The sequence below is a fragment of the Salvelinus sp. IW2-2015 genome, linkage group LG4q.1:29, assembly GCF_002910315.2.
Source record: "Salvelinus sp. IW2-2015 linkage group LG4q.1:29, ASM291031v2, whole genome shotgun sequence".
Classification (NCBI taxonomy): Eukaryota; Metazoa; Chordata; class Actinopteri; order Salmoniformes; family Salmonidae; genus Salvelinus; species Salvelinus sp. IW2-2015.
This window is the reverse complement of record NC_036842.1, coordinates 33,338,348-33,360,683: the sequence shown is the minus strand read 5'-3', so window position 1 is coordinate 33,360,683 and position 22,336 is coordinate 33,338,348. Positions and strand designations below refer to the sequence as shown.

General features: G+C 45.3%; 2 protein-coding genes across 2 annotated transcripts; both read left to right on the top strand.

The window, feature by feature from the left end:
* Positions 1–189: 189 nt before the first annotated feature.
* Positions 190–19,729, top strand: pargl (poly (ADP-ribose) glycohydrolase, like). The gene is given in 18 exon segments (XM_070442846.1): positions 190–348; positions 6,106–6,173; positions 6,833–7,218; positions 7,357–7,470; positions 7,616–7,708; positions 7,852–7,923; positions 8,005–8,091; positions 11,967–12,127; positions 12,243–12,322; positions 12,530–12,602; positions 12,695–12,770; positions 12,871–13,018; positions 13,299–13,377; positions 13,461–13,569; positions 13,661–13,687; positions 13,690–13,768; positions 14,621–14,749; positions 19,195–19,729. Coding segments are annotated over 18 exon segments (2,022 nt in total). The 5' UTR covers positions 190–220; the 3' UTR covers positions 19,308–19,729.
* A 454-nt stretch (positions 19,730–20,183) lies between these two features.
* LOC111961852 (E3 ubiquitin/ISG15 ligase TRIM25-like) lies at positions 20,184–21,169 on the top strand. Its single transcript, XM_023984438.3, has 2 exons — positions 20,184–20,646; positions 20,857–21,169. Exons 1-2 carry the CDS (start codon positions 20,212–20,214, stop codon positions 21,148–21,150), a joined length of 729 nt encoding a protein of 242 aa, XP_023840206.2. The 5' UTR covers positions 20,184–20,211; the 3' UTR covers positions 21,151–21,169.
* The last annotated feature ends 1,167 nt before the right edge of the window (positions 21,170–22,336 follow it).

Below are 22,336 nucleotides of genomic sequence, written 5' to 3'. Positions count from 1 at the left end.
GACTCAAAGTTGTATTTACAAGATTCTGAGTTCAAACCTATTCCATGTTTCCAAAAGTTGTGCAACTGTTAAACTCTGACCATTGACCTTTTAGAAACCAATCGGATTTGTTCTTCCCTAAACCAATCAGATTGTTCTGCCCTTAGAACAACGTTGACTTCACTTTATAAAAACACGCACGTATGGCGTTACGTCATATGCACAGGCGACGTGCTTGAAAATGTGCCTAGTCTACGTTTCACTTTCATTTCAGGATTGCTGGAACTTCACGAAGAGTTCTAGATGCGTTCTGGAAAAGCACATATTTTTGCTCTTCAGAAATTATCTGCGTATTCGGGCATCATTTAAGTGAGTAGCCCACCTACACAATTTAACCCCGGTGCGTGTAACGCTTATCAATCCAATGATCAAATAGGACTGTTCAAATTGAATAATAGAAACGGAGTTAAACATTTTCAATGTTGTAATTGACCTTGTGTCGTTTGAAAAGGGAAAGTACAAATATTGGTGCGGTTAGGAAAACGGGGTGATTTTCAAATACATGGCTCTAGTGGACGCCACTAGGCTACTACAGTGCACAGGGAGAGACCCTATACTCATCCAAAGTGATAATTGGTTGTGTATGGTCCGATCTGTCCTTTTACTCTGACACATTGGCTTCCGGGTTAAGCGGGCAGGTGTTAAGAAGCGCTGTTTGTTATGTTTCAGAGGACGCATGACTCGACATTCGCGTCCGGAGCCCGTTGGAGAGTCGCAGCAATGAGACAAGATAGAAATTGTGGAGAGAAAAAAAAAAGAACCAACACACACACACCAGAGCAGAAAGGAAAGCGAGTGCTGCGAGTCTAGGACTTTGGCCCTTTAGAGGCGAAGTTGGGCACATATAATAGGCCGTCACTGTGCGAAAACACACACACACACACACAGACACACACACACACATACAACTTCAGACTATAGGCATACACTCTTCTAATGGCCATGGTGTGTTATGAGCACAACCGGATGACGAAACTCTTGGCTCTGTCACTGACTGAGAAGAGACCTGGGATTGAGTCCCTATCATTCTGCCATCTGAAGTGGCTACAATGTTCTGCTGCTAGCAAACACCTTTCGTAGCCAACAGTAGTTTAGAAGTCTTAACATATTGGCCTATGTGACGAAAGGGACGTTCAGAATAGGGGGAGTCAAACATCTTTGTGTAATGGCAACTTAACGACCTTGATGCTTTACTAACAGTAGTATTTCCCCCTTATGGCAACTATCCTCCTAACGACTGTAAATAGTACATGAGCACACCCAATGAAACAAATTATCTTGAGATATGTGGCTATGTCTAACTGCCCTCCAAATTCGCTACAACTGCTATTTTGCTGCCCATTATAAACCTACACTGGCCCACTATACTGAGAACCCATAACCTGTACTCTAACAGTAGGTTGTAGTGGGCAAGTGAAATTAAATGAGACTATAGTTTATCGGCATTATAGGTCTATAGGCCTATCCAATGACTGCGGGAGGAGTGAAGGAGGGATTTTATGCAAACGTGTCTGTGGGACGAGAGGCAACTCAGGGACCACTCCTGCAAAGCAATGTAATTTAGGTGCTGTTTGAATATATTCATGGATGGATTCTCAGTTTCTTGAAATACCTTTTGTATTTAGATCAATTATTATGTGGACACCTGCTCGTCTAGTATCTCATTCCAAAATCATGGGCATTATTATGGAGTTGCTACTAAAACAGTCTCCACTCTTCTGGGAAGACTTTCCACTAGATGTTGGAACATTGCTGCGGGGACTTGCTTCCATTCAGAAACAAGAGCATTAGTGAAGTCGGGCACTGATGTTGGGCGATTAGGCCTGGCTCACAGTCAGAGTTGCAATTCATTCCAAATGTGTTCAGTGGGGTTGAGTTCAGGGCTCTGTGCAGGCCAGTCAAGTTCTTTCACACTAATCTCGACAAACCATTTCTTTATGGACCTCACATTGTGCACAGGGGCATTGTCATGCTGAAATAGGAAAGTGCCTTTCAGAAACTGTTTCCACAAAGTTGGAAGCACAGAATCGTTTAGAATGTCATTGTATGCTGTAGTTTTAAGATTTCCCTTCACTGGAACTAAGAAGCCCGAACCATGAAAATCAGACCATTATTCCTCCCCCTCCAAACAAAGTTGGCACTATGCGTTGGGCAGGTAGTGTTCTCCTGGCATCTGCCACACCCTGATTCCACTGCCAGATGGTGAAGCAGGATTCATCACTCCAGAGAATGCGTTTCCACTGCTCCAGAGTCCAATGGTGGCGAGCTTTACACCACTCCAGCCGACGCTTGGCATTGCGCATGGTGATCTTAGGCTTGTGTGCGGCTGCCATGGAAACCCATTTCGTGAAGCTTCCATCGAACAGTTCTTGTGCTGACGTTGCTTCCAGAGGCAGTTTGGAACTCGGTAATGAGTGTTGCAAGGACGGACAATTTGTACGCAATTCAGCACTCAGTGGTCCCATTGTATGAGCTTGTGTGGCCTAGACGTTTCCACTTCACAATAGCAGCACTAGCAGGGCAGAAAATTGACCAACTGGCTTGTTGGAAAGATGGCATCATATTTCAACGGTGCCACGTTGAAAGTCACTCTTCAGTAAGGCCATTCTACTGCCAATGTTTGGCTATTGAGATTGCATGGCTGTGTGCGTGATTTAATGTGCTTGATTTTATACACCTGTCAGCAATGGGTGTGGCTGAAATAGCCAAATCCACTAAATTGAAGGCGTGTCCACATACTTTTGTATATACAGTGTATATTAGATCAATGATGATCAATAGGCTATAGAAATAATCACTGATCTGACATCACTTGGTTGGTAGCCTAGCGTAACATCACCTATCATTCAAGGATGGGAGGACTGAAGGATGCATAGGTTATCCCAAAACAGGGGCATCGTCTCCATTATAGGCTATGCATTTATCTCAGCTATACCGCTAACTTAGGCTACTTGTACACCGTACAGAGGCTAGTGTCTAGACCTTTAATAGGTTATAACAATGGACCGTAAAATTGCTGTCTCAGACGCTGCTTTACCTGAACCCCTGCCCCAAGATGTTCATCACAGGGGTTCGGGGGGCAACTCGTGAGTCGACAGGGACGCACAATAGATCTCGGCGCAATCGGTGCATTAGGCTCCATTCACAAGATAACAAGCCTATGAGGCTACTTCATTGGATGTTTACATAAAACACAATGCCATTACGCATAGATTTGTAAGTTAACCTTCCATTTCGACTTATAGGCTAGGCCTAGCTGTTAGACTTTCTATATGCGCAGTGTTGACATGCAGGGGTTTGAAGATAACATTGTAGCGAAGGGCAGTCTAACAGCAACTGATGTACGCAACTCCATGTCTCTTCACAGTCAGTGACGGTACCAAGAGAGTTAACCTCATTCAGTGTCCTGACAACGCACGATGGCCGTTAGAATGGTATAACACTTCAGAGATACCTGGTGTTTCTGTGTGTGTGTGTGTGTGTGTGTGTGTGTGTGTGTGTGTGTGTGTGTGTGTGTGTGTGTGTGTGTGTAAGTGCGGACTGGGACCAGAAATCAGCCCTAGCATTTCTAACACACTGGGCCATGTTTTTCCTCAAGGCCCCTCACACCAGCCCATTTATTTCCTTGTAGCCCCCAGTATTAGCCAGATAATGATAATTTTGCGCAAAAACATACCCTCCGCCCGAAATGCCAGATGGCCAGTCCACCCCTGCCACTAAATTAACATCCACCACCCACACTCCTCTATGAGATGAAGTGTGCATGAATTTAGAGATACAGGCAGCAATGTGATACATTAACCACAACACTGTTGTTCCATTGCTCACCCCCTCAGACCAGAAACATATTTAGCAAAAAGGAACATTCATGACTTATACCAGTGATTAAGATATTCTTAGCAGGATAATGTTAAACTTGCATGCATGATTTCAGACATCAACTCAAAGTTTTGAACTGTTGTAAATCTAGCCTACACACAAAACTTCCTTTTTCTCAGAGTGGAAAAATAAAATCTGACCCAGATGAACCCACATATATAACGGTTCCATCTGAGTGTAGGCCATGAGACCACAATGCACTGCAGCGCTGCAGAGCGTCATGGAAACTCCCTCTGTGTGGGCAGAAAGCAGGAAGTGGTGTGATTCTCAGAAACCGGTTTAGGTTTAGAAGTGATATACACACATCAGAATGAAAATAAATGCACACAACAAGACATTGATAATGACTTGATTTCTGGAATAGGCTCTTTGAGGATTTTTTTTTTGTCTTCACCTCCAAGTCAGTCATGAGTCATCCCAGGTTTCAACATCCCTTAGGTAGAAATAAGTAAAAGAGTTAGAATCTGTCATTTACAGCTTTTATTAATGAGTAAAACATTAATACACAGTAGCAGTTTTTGTTTGCTTGTAAATAATTGTTTTCCTTGATCATTTGCACAAAAAAACAAGGTAGACCGGCCCATTCGGCTAAAAATTGATCAGCCAATCCGCCCGTGTGTGGTGTGTGTGTGTGTGTGTGTGCCACATTAATTTACCACTTTATAGTGTATAGTGTAGGCAAGGCTAATCTCGACAGCACTGAAGTGGTAGCGTCCATTTGAACCACAGATTTAAGAAATAACCGTTTTCCCAGCCACACCAATATTTCATCTTAAATTTTCGAACAAATAAAGGTAAATTCGAAAATTGGAAAAACAATATAAAATCTCAATTTTAATGGGTTGAAAAATGTTAACATTTTCAACAGTTTTCTATTATTTAATTGGAACGAGTAGTCAGAAAATTGAGAAATTGAAACTAATATTCTATTTAATTTCATCAAGTGTATTAGACCATTTGACTGATAAGCGTTACACGGAACTGAGTGCCATCTTCTGACGGTTATATTTATCAAAGTGTCAATGTGACAACATGATTATATAGATTAGTTTGCGTTCATTTTGGTGTTATTTCAAAGACAAATAAACTAAATGGTCCATTTTCGTGGAACAGTTTAATTTCAATAATAACGTTTTAGTTTTTCAAAATCATTGTCTCGTGGTTAATCATAAAAATCTGAAGTAAAATGATAAAAATCTAAAAGTTAAAATTCATCAAGAGCATTTGCCTCTGTCATATGGACACATTGATACATTGTGGTCCATTCGTGGCTAAAGAAATGAGAGCATAGAAGGCCATTAAAGGCCTAAAGCGGACAAATAAAAACAGTAGAAAATATGATGAAAATTCTGGTTCTTTCAATCACATTCATCTCTCTTCTCTGCCTGTCTGCCTCCCTTTCTATCTGTTTTGACTTGAGCTATTGCTAGTGAAGTTCAACATTGTATCAAATCATCACATTATATCAACTAGGCTATTCCGGGCCCTCAAAGTTTCCTGTGCCAGTGAGCTCAGAACAGAAAGCTGTTTTTTATGACGTTTCCACTGGATATATGGATATCAGATCATGATATTTTGCTCTATCACACCGAGGCTTGGTGATTATCGAGGCCGGGAGTGTTGGAAAGATTTTTCAAATACTGAGGAACTATCATTTGCACTGGATATTAAAAAGACTTTGTTGACTAACGTGAGGCGAATAAAAAAATTGGGGTGTACGGTGCATTCTGAAAGTATTCAGACCCCTTGACTTTTTCCAAATTTTGATACGTTACATTCTTATTCTAAAATGGATTGAATTGTTTGTTTTCCTCATCAATCTACACACAATACCCCATAATGACAAAGAAAAATGGTTTTAATTTTTTTTTAGTTTCTCCCATTCTTCTCTGCAGATCCTCTCAAGCTCTGTCAGGTTGGATGGGGAGAGTCGATGCACAGCTATTTTCCGGTCTCTCCAGAGATGCTTGATCGTGTTCAAAGTCCGGGCTCTGGCTGGGCCACTCGAGGACATTGAGACTTGTCCCGAAGCCACTCCTGCGTTGTCTAGGCTATGTTCTTAGGGTCGTTGTCCTGTTGGAAGGTGAACCTTCGCCCCCAATCTGAGGTCCTGAGCGCTCTGGATCAGGTTTTGATCAAGATCGCTTTGTGTTTTGCTCCATTCATCTTTCCCTTGATCCTGACTAGTCTCCCAGTCCCTGCCGCTGAAAAACATCTCCACAGCGTGATGCTGCCACCACCATGCTTCACCGTAGGTATGGTGACAGGTTTCCTCCAGATGTGACGCATAAAGAGACAGAAAAATGGTTTAATGTTTTTTTATTTATTGCAACAGCACAAATCCTTGCTGTTTTTTTTATTGCTGCACCCCCAGCACCCCTACATCTTGAGGCTATGAGAAAGTGCAGTTGTCTTAAGTCTGATATCTGATTGGAGGTTAACTTTACAGTAATGCCATTCGTCATCAACTTAGATGTTGAATCCAAACAACTCAGATGTTATAAAATGGTCTCAGATTCATTGTCCTTTATCTTTGTTCCTGACCAGCTGTGGTGAGATACACATACACTCTTTCTCTCTTATCCCTCTCTCTCTGTCTCCTCCCCCCTTGAATGCCTTATATGTAAATCTGTTCATTTTATAACGCTAATTAAATATTTGTAATTGATATAGACAATTCTTAGTCCTTTCTTGATAACCTATTACTATAACTATGGTCCTGCTGGCATATTGCAACATCATATTTATGGAGTCAGATAAACATTTTAGTAGACTTTGCATACAAATTACATAGTCTTATCATTGGTCACATTTGAGGTATATTTAATATAACCTATACGTTGATATGATAAATATCACCCAGCATCAGGAGCAGACAGTATAAGCCTACTCCTGTCTCTCTGTCTATCTCCAGGTATGTCCGTTCGTAACAACAGTTCCCAAATGGAAGCTGCCATGCAGCATGGCGACGCCAGGGCTCATGGGGTTAAACGCCACCCAAACGGAGAGGTCCCTGTTGGAAACCTGCTCGACATTGACAAAACTTCGGTCACCAAATCACTGCACAGTGACAAAGGGAGAGAAAGGGATGGAGAAGGGGAGAAAGAGGGGGATGGAAAGGCGGTTGGAGGAGGGGACGCAAATAAAGGGAAGAATAGAGGAAGGAAAAGAGACACGGAGGGAGCGAGGGGTGAGGAGGAGAAGAGGTTGTACTGCTCTCAGAAGCTGAAGAAAGTCCCTCAGTGTCACGTGGAGCTGGAGCAGCTGTCCTTCAGCAGAACTCACAACGTCCTCATAGATGTAAGAGAGATAATTAAACCAGTGCAGATCAATAAAAAAGCTTGCATCTAAAGTGACTGAGAGTGAACTGGAACGTTTACACAAAAAAAGGAGTGCCTCTCACTGTTCATTCATGTCTCTGTCTACCTCCCTATTCAGGTGAATGAGTTCCACCATAAAAGGACATTAATACCTCATTCTGGACATCATGTGTGGCGCAGTGACTTTGTTAAGATGCCCTGCTCACCAGAAAGCCTCATCATGACTGGATGGGTGTGTTCATTGATTCATTCATTTACTGATGATTGATACATTATTTGTCAATTGATTGGTTCATTGAACATTTGGTTGATTGGTTCATTGATTTATTTGTTTGTTGGCTAATTTATTGATTGGTTGGTTGATTGACTTTTCCCAGGTAACCAGCTCTGAGCGAAGTCGGTGGGACGTGGTCTCTAAACAGCTGGAGAGTCTGGCCAAGAAGACCACTGCATCAGTGGGTGACGTAGAGGTACGACACACACACACCTCCATTATCCTAACATTTCCTAACATGCCTCATGTTAACCTGGGTTTGGGGTAACAGTTAAGGTAGGGGTTAGCATGTTTGACCAGTACTGTTTAACTATGATCTACATGTTTCTCTCCACTTAGAAAGCCATAAAGAAATACAACCCAAAATATGAAGCTCAATGGTCCTTTGATGCCCTGCATACCTTTGTTCAGGTCAGTTACCACTTCACTGTGAATTAACTCTCTAATGGTGTTATGTAGAATTACATATATTCTCCTTTCCCTCTCCTCTAGAAATCACCCAAAGAAGAGAAATACTACACATCTGTTTTTCCTAAGATAGCAAAGYTGGCCTCCAGCCTGCCTCACTATATCAAGAAGGTAACAACATAGGAACTGCATTATGTACACTATGTAGGGTAGAGAGGTAGTGTACTACGTAGTGTTGCAGACCAGGGGGTTTGGTCAAGACGTTTACACAGATCAGACACGGACAGAGTAGGATTAGCTCGGTTTCAAGGGTGTTTATTTAAATAATAAATCAAAAAAAGAAAAGGATAGGTCTCCCCCATGAGACCCTCTCCAGGATACTGTCTTCTGGGTTTTGCTGTATCCTGACAGGATCAAAACTGCACTCACTCCTGTTACCTCTGTAACCGTCCCCAACTATACAGGAGTCCTTTCTTCCCCCACTCTCCCTGTGTGCTGCCCTTCTGGCAGCTTTATGGGCCTTGCACAGCTGGTGAGCAATCAGCCATTGATTACTCACCAACTCCCAATCAGCCCCATTAGTCCTGGCCGAAGAAACCGTCTAGACCTGGCACGTCCAGCAGATGGAGCCATCGCCTCGTGATGTATACACTGTCTGTCACCAGGCCTCGACGAGTCTCCCCCTGGTGGCTGACCTGCTGTATGCCCCCCCCCCCACCTTTAGCTCTGTCGGGGAGGGGACTGTCATCAGTGCGACGTATGACTCCCTTCTCGATAGGGCATCCGCCTTTCCATGCTTCGCCCCTGACCTGTGCACAACAGAAAAAGAGAAGCGTCGAAGGAACAAGAACCACCTGGTGACCTGATCATTTGTGTCCTTTCCCCTGGCCATCCAGACCAGGGGAGCATGGTCCGTGACCAGGGTGAAGTGGGTACCTAACAGGTAATACTTGCGTCTAGCGCCCACTTCACCGCTAGACACTCTTTCTCAACAATAGAGTACTTTTTTTCTCTGGGCATCAGCTTTCGGCTTATGTACATGATGGGGTGCTCCTCCCCATTGTGTATCTGGGACAGAATGGCCCCTAGTCCCGTTGCACATGCATTTGTCTGGACCACCATCGGCACCTGGAAATCGGGCGTTACGAGAATTGAATAGGAGCACAGCGCTTCCTTCAGACAGCTGAACGCCGCTTCTGTCTCATTAGTCCATTTCACTGTTTTCGGGAGGTGGGACCTGGTTAGATCGGTGAGGGGGGAAGCTATAGCCCCAAAGTTGGGGATAAACCGGCAATAGTATCCGGCCCAGGAAGGACTTGACCTGTGTCTTGGTGCGTGGAACAGGCCAGTCCCGTACCGCGTGACCCTTCCTCTCCTGGGGCTTGACGTTCCCGCGTCCGATCAAATACCCGAGGTACTCCACCTCCTCGAAACCTAGTTTGCACTTCTTGGGGTTCGCGGTCAACCCGGCTTGTCTGAGCGAGTCCAGCACCGCCTAGAGGTGCATCAGGTGCTCTTCCCAACCTTGGCTGTGGATGATGATATCATCCAGATATGCCTCTGTGTACAGCTGGTGGGGTCGAAGCACTCTGTTCATCAGTCGCTGGAAGGTGGGTGGGGCTCCATGGAGACCGAACGGGAGCACCCAGTACTGATACAAACCATCAGGTGTCGAGAACGCCATCTACTCCCGGGAGGAGGCTGCCAACAGTACCTGCCAATATAATTTGGTCAGGTCGAGGGTGCTGATGTACCGGGCCTTTCCCAATCGGTCGATGAGCTTGTCCACCCTCGGCATGGGGTAGGCGTCGAATAAGCTTATGTCGTTCACACCCCGGAAATCATTACAGAAGCGGAGGCTACCGTCCGGTTTGGGCACCAACATGATGGGGCTGCACCATGCACTGAAACTCTTTAATGACCCCCATCCTCAGCATAGCCTCCACTTCTTGTTTCACGGCCTTCCTTCGGGCCTCTGGAATCCGATATGGCCTCTTTCGTACCGTTTCCCCGGGCCTGGTACGGATGTGGTGTTCATTGAGGGTAGTGCAGCCTGGCTTCTCTGAGAACACCGCCATGTTCCGATCGACAAGCTCCCTGAGCTTTTACTTCTGGACCGGGTCGAGGTCCTCATTGCTCGGGACCAGTGGGTTTCGGAAGTGGGCCTTTGGGGCAGTCATTTGACACTCCGGGCAGCTGCAACAGTAGTCTTCCATGGCCATCCTCATCCCGGGCCAGTGGAACCGGGCGGCGATCCGTTCCCGGGTCTTCTCCATTCCCAGGTGCGCGCGCCCCCAACAAGTGGGTGTGGGCCAGCTGAAGAACGGTTCCCACGTACCGTTGGGGCAGCAACAATACCTCTCGAAGTTCCCCCTGTTGGCGCGAAACCTGATACAAAAGGTTATTCTTGATCTGGAAATGGAGGTATCGCCAGTCACTCACCCCCAGAAGTAGCTGTCCATCCACCGCTACCACTTGGGCTGCGGCGGCTTTCAAGTTACGATTCTCCCACTGGGCCAACCCGAATTGTCCCCCCAGTTGGCCCCCCGCGGGTGTCTCAACTGGCCCCTCGGAATCGAGGAGGGGGAGGCTGGGCTCTTCCTCCTATGGTTCCCCGGGGGGGGGGGGGTTCGGGTTCCGGCACCCCCTCCGACTCCGGACCCGTAGGCTATGGGTCGTCCTTGCTCTCGTCTTCGGCCGGCTCGTACCTTCTTCCTCAGCTCGTGCCCCCACAGGGCCGCGAACAGCGGACAATCTCATCCCACTAGGAGAGGTACCGGCAACTCTGGTACTGCACCCACCATCATCTGGAAACTCCCTTGTGGCGTCACGATGTTGGGCACATTGGATACCGCTTTGTGTCCCCTTGAAGACCGGAAATGGACATATCCCTACCACGATCAGTCTCCTGGTACAGCCGGCTCGTGGTTACGAGGGTAACCATACTTCCGGAGTCCAATAGAGCTTCCGCGTCGTGTCCGTCAACCTTCACCGGGACCATGGGTGCAGTTGATTCGTGGTGTGCCCAACAGGAGGTGACGTAGTTCACTGCGTAACCCACTTTGCCTCCGGGGCTTGCTGATGGCATCGACTCCTCTCGAGCCGGGCAATTCCAGGGAATGTGCCCCCGGGCGCCACACTCAAAACACCTCCTTTGGTCTCCATCTACCTGGGGTCGTCTGTGGTGGGTCGGCCCTACCCCAGCCGTCTCTCCAGGGGTTTGCCGTCCTTTGGCCCTGTCGACTGTCGGTTCGGGGTCCACAGCAGTGGGGCTGTCCTTCCAACTCCTCGCACGGGTCGCCGACTCGGCCCGGCTCCCACTCCGCAGGGCCTGAGTGTTCTGATGCGTCTCCACTGCTTCCAGGAGGCCCTCCAAGGTCTGGGGCGCGCATAGACTTGCTGCCCTCTTCATGTCATGGGTTAGTGCCCGTAGGAAGTGATCCAGGACAACTTTGTCTAGGATGGAGAGGGTGGATACGTCGGTTAGGAGCCAAGCCCTGGTGACGCGCAGTATGTCGCTCATCTGGGCTCGGGGGGATGCGTTGGGTACGAACCTCAAGTCGTGGAACCGTTGTGGGCCAGGCTGTACCCATAGCGGCTGAGTATCTCCCGTTTGAGTCCTCGTAGTTAGCCACCTGTTCGTTGTTCAGGTCCCAATACGCCTTTTGGGCATTCCCAGAGAGGAATGGGGCCAGCAGACTTGCCCACTTCGGCCTTGGCTATCCTTCCCGTAACGCTGTCCTACTATGTAGGGCACAGAGGCGGTGTACACTATGTAGGGCACAGAGGCGGTGTACACTATGTAGGGCACAGAGGCGGTGTACACTATGTAGGGCACAGAGGCGGTGTACTATGTAGGGCACAGAGGCGGTGTACTATGTAGGGCACAGAGGCGGTGTACTATGTAGGGTACAGAGGTAGTATACAATGTAGGGTACAGAGGTAGTATACAATGTAGGGTACAGATTGTAGAGGTACTGAATGTGTGCTCTCTACTCAGTCTGTTAAATGTGTGTGTGTGTGTGTGTGTGTGTGTGTGTGTATAGGCTATCCCTCTACTCCAGAAGGGCCAGACTCAGTCCATCACGTTGTCCCAGAGTCAGATAGCTTGTCTGCTGGCCAACGCCTTCTACTGCACCTTCCCCCACCGCAACTCCCCCAACCCCAGAGCAGAGTACCATAACTACCCCACCATCAACTTTAACAGGTCAGAACACACACAACAAACTCCACTGAGGACCCACACACATAGAGACAAACATGAAGTATTCCAACTTCAACAGATGATAACATGTGACCACTCTATCTCTCTGTGTTGTCAGTCTGTTTGAAAAGTGGTCTGAGAGGAAGAGAGAGAAGCTGAGAGCCCTCCTTCATTACTTCCACACTGTCACAGACCCAGGTACGTTACTACCACCACTACTATAGTCACTATAATGACTGGAATACAAGTAGTGTACTGTAGGGTACAGAATGAGTGTATTATGTAGGTTACAGGAACCTATTTAAGACAGTCTGATGAGTTTCGATGAGGAATACCCTCTGATAATAGTTGCTGTGGGAACCAGGTTTACCTGTCTGAACTTGACCCTTGTTGTTGCCATGACAGCGACCAGGCCCTGTGGACTGGTGACCTTTGAGAGGCGCTACATCAGAGACAGAGACATGCCCAACTGGGGGAGGTACACTCACTCACACACACACACACTCACTCACTCACTCACTCACTCACTCACTCATAATATGTCCCCTCTTGTCTTTCTCTGTGTGTCAGTTGTAAGGAGACTGTTCCTAAACTCCACGTCTCCTCAGTAGGCTTCATAGAGGAACAGGGAGCAGGGATGTTACAGGTTGGTGACATCTACTGGCTTGTGTGTGTAACACTGTATAAGTGTGTGTTTGTGAATTTGTGACTGTGTAATGCTAAGTGTGTGTGTGTGTGTGTTGCAGGTGGACTTTGCCTGTAACATGATAGGAGGTGGAGTGTTGGGCTCAGGTCTGGTTCAGGAGGAGATTCTGTTCCTGATGAACCCTGAACTCATCGTATCTCGACTCTTCACTGAGAAACTAGGAGACAATGAGTGTCTCTTCATCACAGGTGTGTGGTGTGTGTGTGTGGTGTGTGGTGTGTGTGTGTGTGGTGTGTGTGTTGTGTGTGTGGTGTGTGTGTGTGTGTGTGTGTGTTTGTGTGTGTGTGTGTGTTGTGTGTGTGTGTGTGTGTGTGTGGTGTGGTGTGTGTGTGTGTGTGTGTGTGTGTGTGTGTTTGTGTGTGTGTGGTGTTGTGTGTGTGTGTGTGTGTGTGTGTGTGGTGGTGTGATCACAGGTTATATCATCTCTCCTCCCTTTCCCTCCGTCACATTTTCTCTCTCTCTCTGTAGGTTCTCAACAGTTCAGTCAGTACAGTGGCTACAGTGACACTTTTAAGTGGGTAGGGCCTCACAGAGACGACTTTGAGAGGTGAACTCACTCACTCACTCACTCACACACTCACACACACACTCACACACTAAAGTCCCTGATTGCTCTGCCTGTGTTTGCAGGGATGAGTGGAAGAGGCTACACAGACAGATTGTGGCCATGGATGCTCTCCACTTCAGACACCAGAGAGAACAGTACAACATGAAACAGGTCACCAGGGAACTCAACAAGGTGAGAGACAACCCTCCTCTCCTGTAGGGGCCAGATTACAGCTGATTAGTAGAATCTGATGTCGGTGGTCTCCTGTAATATCCTCCCTCAGGCGTATTGTGGCTTTAAGGCAGATGACAACACTTACCCAGACTTCTTCCTGACATCGCCACGGGCAACTGGGGCTGCGGAGCCTTCAATGGAGACCCCAAACTTAAAGGTACCCCTAACTGTTAACCCCTTACTCAAAGGTACCCCTAACTGTTAACCGCTAACCCTTGGCCATTAATTAAAAGGTACCCCTAATGTTGACCCTGGCTCCAACCCCCCCAAACAATAACTCAACTCTACCCACAGGATATTCCACAGAGACTGTCGTGGAGAATCGTCTCAGAAATATAACACTCTTACAAGAACTTGTGATTCAATATAGGCTTGAATACAAAGTATATCATTAGCCTAGATGGTCCGGGAACACACACTTCCCAGAGCCCTGGCTCTGTCTTTATACACACACAGCATATGAGTTCATCACATATGTTAATTAAATTACTTCCCTTAGGTCATCTGCCACCATTATCTTTCATTTCAGGCTTCCTGCTTGTTTACGCCCAATAACGCYTGTATCCGCTCTTGATTAGATTAYAATGGTGRCAGGACCCTCTCGTGTCCTAAAATYWATATATGTCTATCTTACCCTAAGCACTTATGGCCTTTACCCTAAGCACTTATGGCCTTTCCTCTATTTAATCTTCATAATGGTGTYCTGCTCTTTCCATAAATGCACTTTAAGTGTCACCTCCTCCTTTTTACCCTAAGCAGTTATGCACTTTAAAGCACGTATGGCTTCGGCCATTATACTATCTGTTTAATCTTTGGTTTCCTGTTTTTACCAGAATGGCAAATGCACTCACGTTTTGCCTTTTCATCTTGTAGTCTAATGTACACCTGTCTTTTGCTAAATTGTGTCATATTTGTCTCTATATGTCTAAGCACTTACTCCTACAAGACCCACTCTGAAAATTCACACAAAATGACTCTGTGATCTGATTGGTTGTTTTTCCCCTCCCAGCTCTGATCCAGCTGATGGCTGCAGCCAGGGCCAAGAGGGGCGTGGCCTTCTTCACATTCAATAACTTAAGCTTGGAGAGAGAGCTGCAGAACATGCACCACCTACTGGTCACACACAGAAATACAGTGGGTGAGTTAGTACACACAGAACTACAGTGGGTGAGTTAGTACACACAGAACTACAGTGGGTGAGTTAGTACACACAGAACTACAGTGGGTGAGTTAGTACACACAGAACTACGGTGGGTGAGTTAGTACACACAGAACTACGGTAGCGGTGAGTGAGTTACACACAGAACTACGGTGGGTGAGTTAGTACACACAGAACTACGGTGGGTGAGTTAGTACACACAGAACTACGGTGGGTGAGTTAGTACACACACAACTACGGTGGGTGAGTTAGTACACACACAACTACGGTGGGTGAGTTATCATAGTACAGACTCAGATCTACAGTGGGTGAGTTATCATAGTACAGACTCAGATCTACAGTGGGTGAGTTATCATAGTACAGACTCAGATCTACAGTGGGTGAGTTACCATAGGTAGTAGACACTAGGAACTACAGCGGGTGAGTAACTATAGTAACTACACTGAACAAAAATAAACGATACATGCAAAACGATATATGCAACAATTTCAAAGATTTTACTGAGTCACAGTTCATAAAATGAAATCAGTCAATTGAAATACATTCATTAGGCCCTAATCTATTGATTTCACATGACTGGGAATACAAATATGCATCTGTTGGTCACAGATACAGTACTTTAAAAAGAAAAAGTAGGGGCGTGGTATCTGGTGTGTGACTGGTGAGTATGCAAGCCATGGAAGAACTGGGACATTTTCAGCATCCAGGAATTGTGTACAGATCCTTGCGACATGGGGGGTGCATTATCATGCTGAAATATGAGGTGATGGCAGAGGATGAAGGGAACAACAATGGGCCTCAAGATCTCATCCGTGAAGGGTACACTTCTCCAGCGTGCCAGTGGCCATCGAAGGTGAGCATTTGCCCACTGAAGTTGGTTACGACGCCAAACTGCAGTCAGGTCAAGACCCTGGTGAGGATGACGTGCACGTAGTTGAGCTCCCCTGAGGCGGTTTCTGACAGATTGTACAGATATTCTTCGGTTGTGCAAACCCAGAGTTTCATCAGCTGTCCGGGTGGCTGGTCTCAGACGATCCCGCTGGTGAAGAAGCCAGATGTGGAGGTCCTGGGTGGGCGTGGTTACACGTGGCCTGCGATATTGAGGCCTGTTGGACGTACTGCCAAATTCTCTAAAACGACGTTGGAGGCGGCTTATGGTAGAGAAATGACCATTAAATGATCTGGCAACAGCTCTGGTAGACATTCCTGCAGTCAGCATGCCAATTGCACGCTCCCTCAAAACTTGAGACATCTGTGGCATTGAGTTGTGTGACAAAACTGCATATTTTAGTTGGCTTTTATTGTCCTCAGCACAAGATGCACCTGTGTAATGATCATGCTGTTTAATCAGCTTCTTGATATGCCACACCTGTCAGGTGGATGTATTATCTTGGCAAATGAGAAATGCTCCCTAAGAGGGATGTAAACAAATTTGTGCACAACATTTGAGAGAACTAAGCTTTTTGTGCATATGAAACATTTCAGGGAGCTTTGATTTTAGCTCATGAAACATGGGACCAACACTTTACATGTTGTGTTTATATTTTTGTTCAGTGTATTCAAACCAAGGTGGCATTGACATGCACTTCGCTTTTAAGCTCTTGATGGTTGCTAGGCTGCACCCATTACTTCTGTCCTCCTGGCAGTTGTAAACTTTTTGAGGCATGTCACTTCACTCATCTCTTCATATAGCCCACCACATGCACTGTTTTCTTAACCACAACATGATGGATCCATAAAGAATTACTGTGGGAATAAATATCACTGAATGACGAAAATATGGGAATAAAGTAGGCTAATGCAATTGAAGGCATAACATTGTTGCTTAATGAAACTCCAATAGCATTAGCCTACCTGTGTGTTGTCAACTATTTCAGCACTGTTTTGAGACAAGCATGGAACTCTTGAGAAATCAATCAATAGCTAGGTTGCCATCCAATTGGTGACAGATTTCCTTGTGAATATTCTAAAATCCGCATAAAGGAAATATGTACATTTTCCCACTAGTGTGTTTCCACCAAATGGACTTGTTGCGGGAATAAAACAAATCAGTGCTTGATGACATAGTGCACACACAAAGTAATTCATGTACCAAATTCAATGTGTACAACAGTGAGAATATATTCTTTTGTCAAACATCGATCATCATTTCACAGGAATAAGACCCTCAATATTTATTGGAAAAGAGCATCATCACCACCCTGTGAAGTTAATCATAACTTATTTCATCTGTAGCCTAATAAACTGCATGCTTTCCTGACGAGTTGTAGTGGGAGGACCACACAACATGTCATCGCGTGACTCCATGTTGACTTCCATAGGATGGTTATTATATCAATATTTGCGTATAAAAGCGTTTCCACCAACGTTTCTCGCATAATTAATTTAATTAGACACAAAAAGATCCCACCTTGTCTAGTGTATTTTGTTTTGTCGACATTTGGAAAGTTTACCAACAAATCTTCTGTTTCTATCAGGCCTGTCGTGACAATTGTTTTATCCAACATGTACACTACATGACCAAAAGTATGTGGACACCTGCTCGTCCCCACCTATGCTGCTATAACAGCCTCCACTCTTCTGGGAAGGCTTTCCAATAGATGTTGGAAAATTGCTGTACGGACTTGCTTCCTTTCAGCCACAAGACTATTAGTTAGGTCGGGCACTGATGTTGGGCGATTAGGCCTGGCTCGCAGTTGGAGTTCCATTTTTTTAAAACTTTATTTAACCAGGTAAGCCAGTTGAGAACAAGTTCTCATTTACAACTGCGACCAATTCATCCCAAAGGTGTTCAATGGGGTTGAGGTCAGGGCTCTGTGCAGGCCAGTGAAGTTCTTTCACACCGATCTCAACAAACCATTTCTGTATGGACCTCGCTTTGTGCACGGGGGCATTGTCATGCTGAAACAGGAAAGGGCCTTCCCCAAACTGTTTCCAGAAAGTTGGAAGCACTGAATCATCTAGAATGTCAATGTATGTTGTAGCGTTAAGATTTCCCTTCACTGGAACTAAGAAGCCCGAACAATGAAAAACAGACCCAGACCATTATTCCTCCCCTGGCATCCGCCAAACCCAGATTAGTCCGTCGGACTGCCAGATGGTGAAGCGGGATTCATCACTCCAGAGAACGTGTTTCCACTGCTCCAGAGTCCAATGGCGGCGAGCTTTACATCACTCCAGCCGACGCTTGGCATTACACATGGTGATCTTAGGCTTGTGTGCGGCTGCTCGGCCATGAAGCGCCCGACGAACGGTTCTTGTGCTGATGTTGCTTCTAGAGGCAGCTTCAGCACTCGGCAGTCCCATTCTGTGAGCTTGTGTGGCCTACCATTTTGATGCTGAGCCGTTGTTGCTCCTAGACGTTTCCACTTCACAATAACATCAGTTACAGTTGACCAGGGCAACTCTAGCAGGGCAGAAATTTGACAAACTGACTTGTTGGAAAGGCATCCTATGAAGGTGCCATGTTGAAAGTCACTGAGCTATTCAGTAAGGCCATTCTACTGCCAATGTTTGTCTATGGAGATTGCATAGCTGGGTGCTCCATTTTATTCACCTGTCAGCTGAAATAGCAGAATCCACTGATTTGAAGGGGTGTTTACATAATTTCGTATAGTGTACTTTATGAAGATTGGATGAAAAATGGGTTATTGTCAGATTTTTTATTTTCCCTGACTCTCTGTTTGGATATTGGTTAGGTTACAATTAGGCTGTGAAATGTTAGCTAAGTTGAGGTGAGGGCTGCTCATGATCATCTTGTCTGGTTGACTCATTTATTATCTCTGATCAGAACATTTTGTCAGCATGTTATGTATCTTAATAACTGGATTATTTTGCTCTTCTGACGCAGTCGCTTCGTAACCTAGGCCTACTCCCGACAAAAAGCCTGTGACTTGTCTTAATCAATGAGATTCTGTTTCACTGAATCTCTGTCTGTATATTTGGTTAATTCTCTGGCGGGGCAAATTAGTGGAGGTGGTAAAGCTCATCTATTTGTTTTCTCATCTATCACTGATCAGAAACATTTGGCATTCAAGAATATAGCCTAAATCAGGAGTAGGTCTATTATTTTGCTTGAGTGCATATAGTCAACTCCAAAAGCCTGAGGAGGTTGTGAAATATGAACACAGGACTGTTTTTATATGGATTGCTATTATTTTCTATTGATATGATGAAGATTCTCTCAATGTAAGACCCTACACCTGCACCCTGTCAACGCGGACTGAGGGTAGAAAAGAGATCAAACGTGGATTTAAAAAAACATGGGCTTGCCTTGGGCTCTGTTTTTTTTATGACAGCGGTTCCACACGTTGCCGTGATGCAAAAAAGTCCTCCTTCCCTTCACTGTGTTTAGTCAAACCTCATATCCTCCTAGTGGCCGTGTAAATCAAGTTTGATTGATTTATTCCTCTCCCCTGTCTCAGGTGAGCTGTATGAGTTGCTGGTAGACTACTGTGCTGTGATACGGTCGGCTCACACACATGTGGACCTGTTTGATTGGATCAGGAATAACATGAAACACATGAGTCACCTGTGAGGACACATCTCCATACTCTAAAGGAGCTTCCTTTCCTTTTTTCACATTATTGAGATGCACCCTAGAGATAGAGTGGCTCTAAGAATGATCTGTGGATAGAAACATGGTACAATTCCAAGTAATGGTTGATTATGAATGTGCTTGTCTTTTCAATAGTTACACTGTTCCTAAATCAAACTGATATATTCGTAACTACTGCATACTGAACTATTTAGAAAACTACTAAATGTGATGTTAAAACGAAGCTAATGAAATGATGTCAGCAAAATCAGGGGTCCTGCTTTTTGATTTCTCCCTTGATGATAGCCAACAACTTAACCATCACCAGACACTATGTATATATACATGCAGTGTACTGTAAAATACTCTAAAATGATAATTTTTTCTTTAAACATTTTGAATAAATTCCTCTTTATAATCTAGTGACTTCACTGTTTGTTTATTGGTAAAATGAGTATTGTGGCTGACAGATATACGCACCAGTGGTGGATGGTGGGAGGAGCTATAGGAGGACTGGCTCATTGCAATGGCTGGAATGGTGTAAATGGAACAGTATCAAACACATCAAACATATGAAAAACACTTTTGACTGTGTTCCATTAATTCCATTCCAGTCATTACAATGAGCCAGTCCTCCTATAGCTCCTCCCACCGGTCTCCACTGACGCACACGTCTCTCTCTTGTTTCTCTGTCTTTTTTCTGTCTCTCTGTCGCTCACACACACACACACACACACACACACACACACACACACACACACACACACACACACACACACACACACACACACACCCCCTTTGGCAGAACCAGGAAGTCCCTCCCACAAACTCTCTTCAGTGGAAACTAAACTGGTCTGAGTCTCTCTGTCATCTGTCTGTGTGAGAGTGAACAACAACAGTCTAAATGGCTCAGCAGGGAGTTCTGCTGGACCAGGACCAGTTCTGTTGTTCTGTCTGTCTGGAACTACTGAAGGAGCCGGTGGCTATTCCCTGTGGACACAGTTACTGTAGAAGCTGTATTGAGGGCTACTGGGATCAGGATGATCAGGGCATCTACACCTGTCCTCAGTGCAATCAGACCTTCACTCCAAGGCCTACTCTGAGGATAAATAACATGTTGGCTGAGGTGGTGGAGACACTGAAGAAGACAGGACTCCAGGCTGCTCCCCCTGCTCTGTGCTATGCTGGACCTGGAGATGTGGCGTGTGATTTCTGCACTGGGACCAGAAAGCAGAAAGCCCTCATGTCCTGTCTGATGTGTCTGGTGTCTTACTGTGAGACTCACCTCCAGCCTCACTATGATGTTCCTGTACTAAAGAAACACAAGCTGGTCAACTGTGTGCTGTGGTGACTGTTTGGTAACAATCAACAACATAGTCCAGGAGAGAGAGAGAAGGTGCGGAAGGAGCTCCAACAGGCTGTGGAGTGTGTGTGAGAGAGAGCGAGAGAGAGACTCTCCAGTCCCACTGTAGGGAACAGGCTGTCTTGGTTCCCAGTTAGAGTGGGAATATACTTTTTGACAAGGAGCCTCCTCTCTCTCTCCTAACAGCGCTCTGCAAATGCAGCAGTGGATGACAGTGAGAGTATCTTTACTGAGCTGATCCGCTCCATGGAGGAAAGGCGCTCTGAGGTGAAGGAGCTGATCAGAGCCCAGGAGAAGGCTGAAGTGAGTCGAGCTGAAGGTCTACTGGAGCAACTGGAACAGGAGATAGTTGAGCTGAGGAGGAGAGATGCTGAGCTGGAGCAACTCTCACACACAGAGGATCACATCCATTTCCTTCAGGTGACTATACTGCCTTGTTACATGTGGCCTTATACTGTCTTGTTACATTATGAAATGTAATATCTTATTACAGGTTACACTGAATTAGAGCTAGAAGTGACCCTTCTTATAATCCAGTGATGTCAATCTTTGTTTATTATATATATTGTATATTGGTAAACTAAACTGAGCATTGTGGAGCCCTGTATTGTGGCTGAGCGCTGACACACACAAGATATGTTTTGAATACGTTATTAATAATATCAAATATTACATTAGATTCCTGAAAAGCATTTTCAGGCCCTCACGTTGAAAACAGACAATGTCATGTCTTTATTGAATGAATAAATTATAAAACACTACACTAAAATAAATAAATCCTTTTATTTAGTCCCAAAGAGATCCCCACCAGACCAGTAGACATTTTCACCGTCTCTTCATAAGTTACTACTGGATCTTATACAATGTTTGATATAATAATATAAAAGTATAATAATGTAATAGTATAATAATATAATAGTCATTTCTCATCAAGTATTCTCTTAACAGTTTGTTTACATTTGGCACAGGAGGTGGAAGAGAGGGAGGAGAAGAGAGGAGAGGAGGAGAAGACAGAGGGAGAGAGTGATTGGTCAAGAGGAGAGAAAAAAGAGAAGGGGATGAAAGAGAGGATGAGTGGGGAGAATAAAGGAAGGAGGGTGAAAAAAACAGATGAAGAGAGGGATGGAGATAGAGAATGAGAAGGGAGAGATAGAAAGAGAGAGAGAGGAAAATGTACAAAAGTATTTGTATGGTTGATAATATGGGTCCATTGTTTGTCAGACTCCATGGACATTTCCCCCATGATTCAACAGTTCAAGAGGACCTATGGTCAGTGTGCGTATCCCGGAATCTAAAGTCTTCTATAGCAGACGATCCAGCGTATGCTGGTTTAGGGATAAGGGTAGGGGTTAGGGTGTAGGGTTTAAGTGAGCTAAAACTCAAATGTATGCATCCAGGTGAAAACCTGACTAAAAAGCGGTGTAACTTCAGCAGAATGAGGTAAGGGTAGGGTGTAGCCCAGGGTCTAGGGGTTAGGATATCAGTGTGCTAAGACTTTCAAGTGTATGCATCCAGTTAAAAAGTGTATAACTCCAGCAGGTAGAGTGGAGTGTAGGCCTAGGGTATAAGGATGTATTGAGTAGGGTGTAGGGTATCAGTCTTCTAAGACTGTCAAGTGTAAGTGTCCAGGTTAAAAGCTGTATCTAGAAAGTGTTGTAACTCCACC

What these genes read in the sequence shown, in the direction of transcription:
- LOC111961852 (XM_023984438.3), top strand. Translation starts at nt 20,212, where the DNA reads ATGGCTCAGCAGGGAGTTCTGCTGGACCAGGACCAGTTCTGTTGTTCT. An exon ending in AACACAAGCTGGTCAACTGT is followed by an intron (nt 20,647 to 20,856) that starts GTGCTGTGGTGA and finishes CTCTCCTAACAG; the next exon opens with CGCTCTGCAAATGCAGCAGT.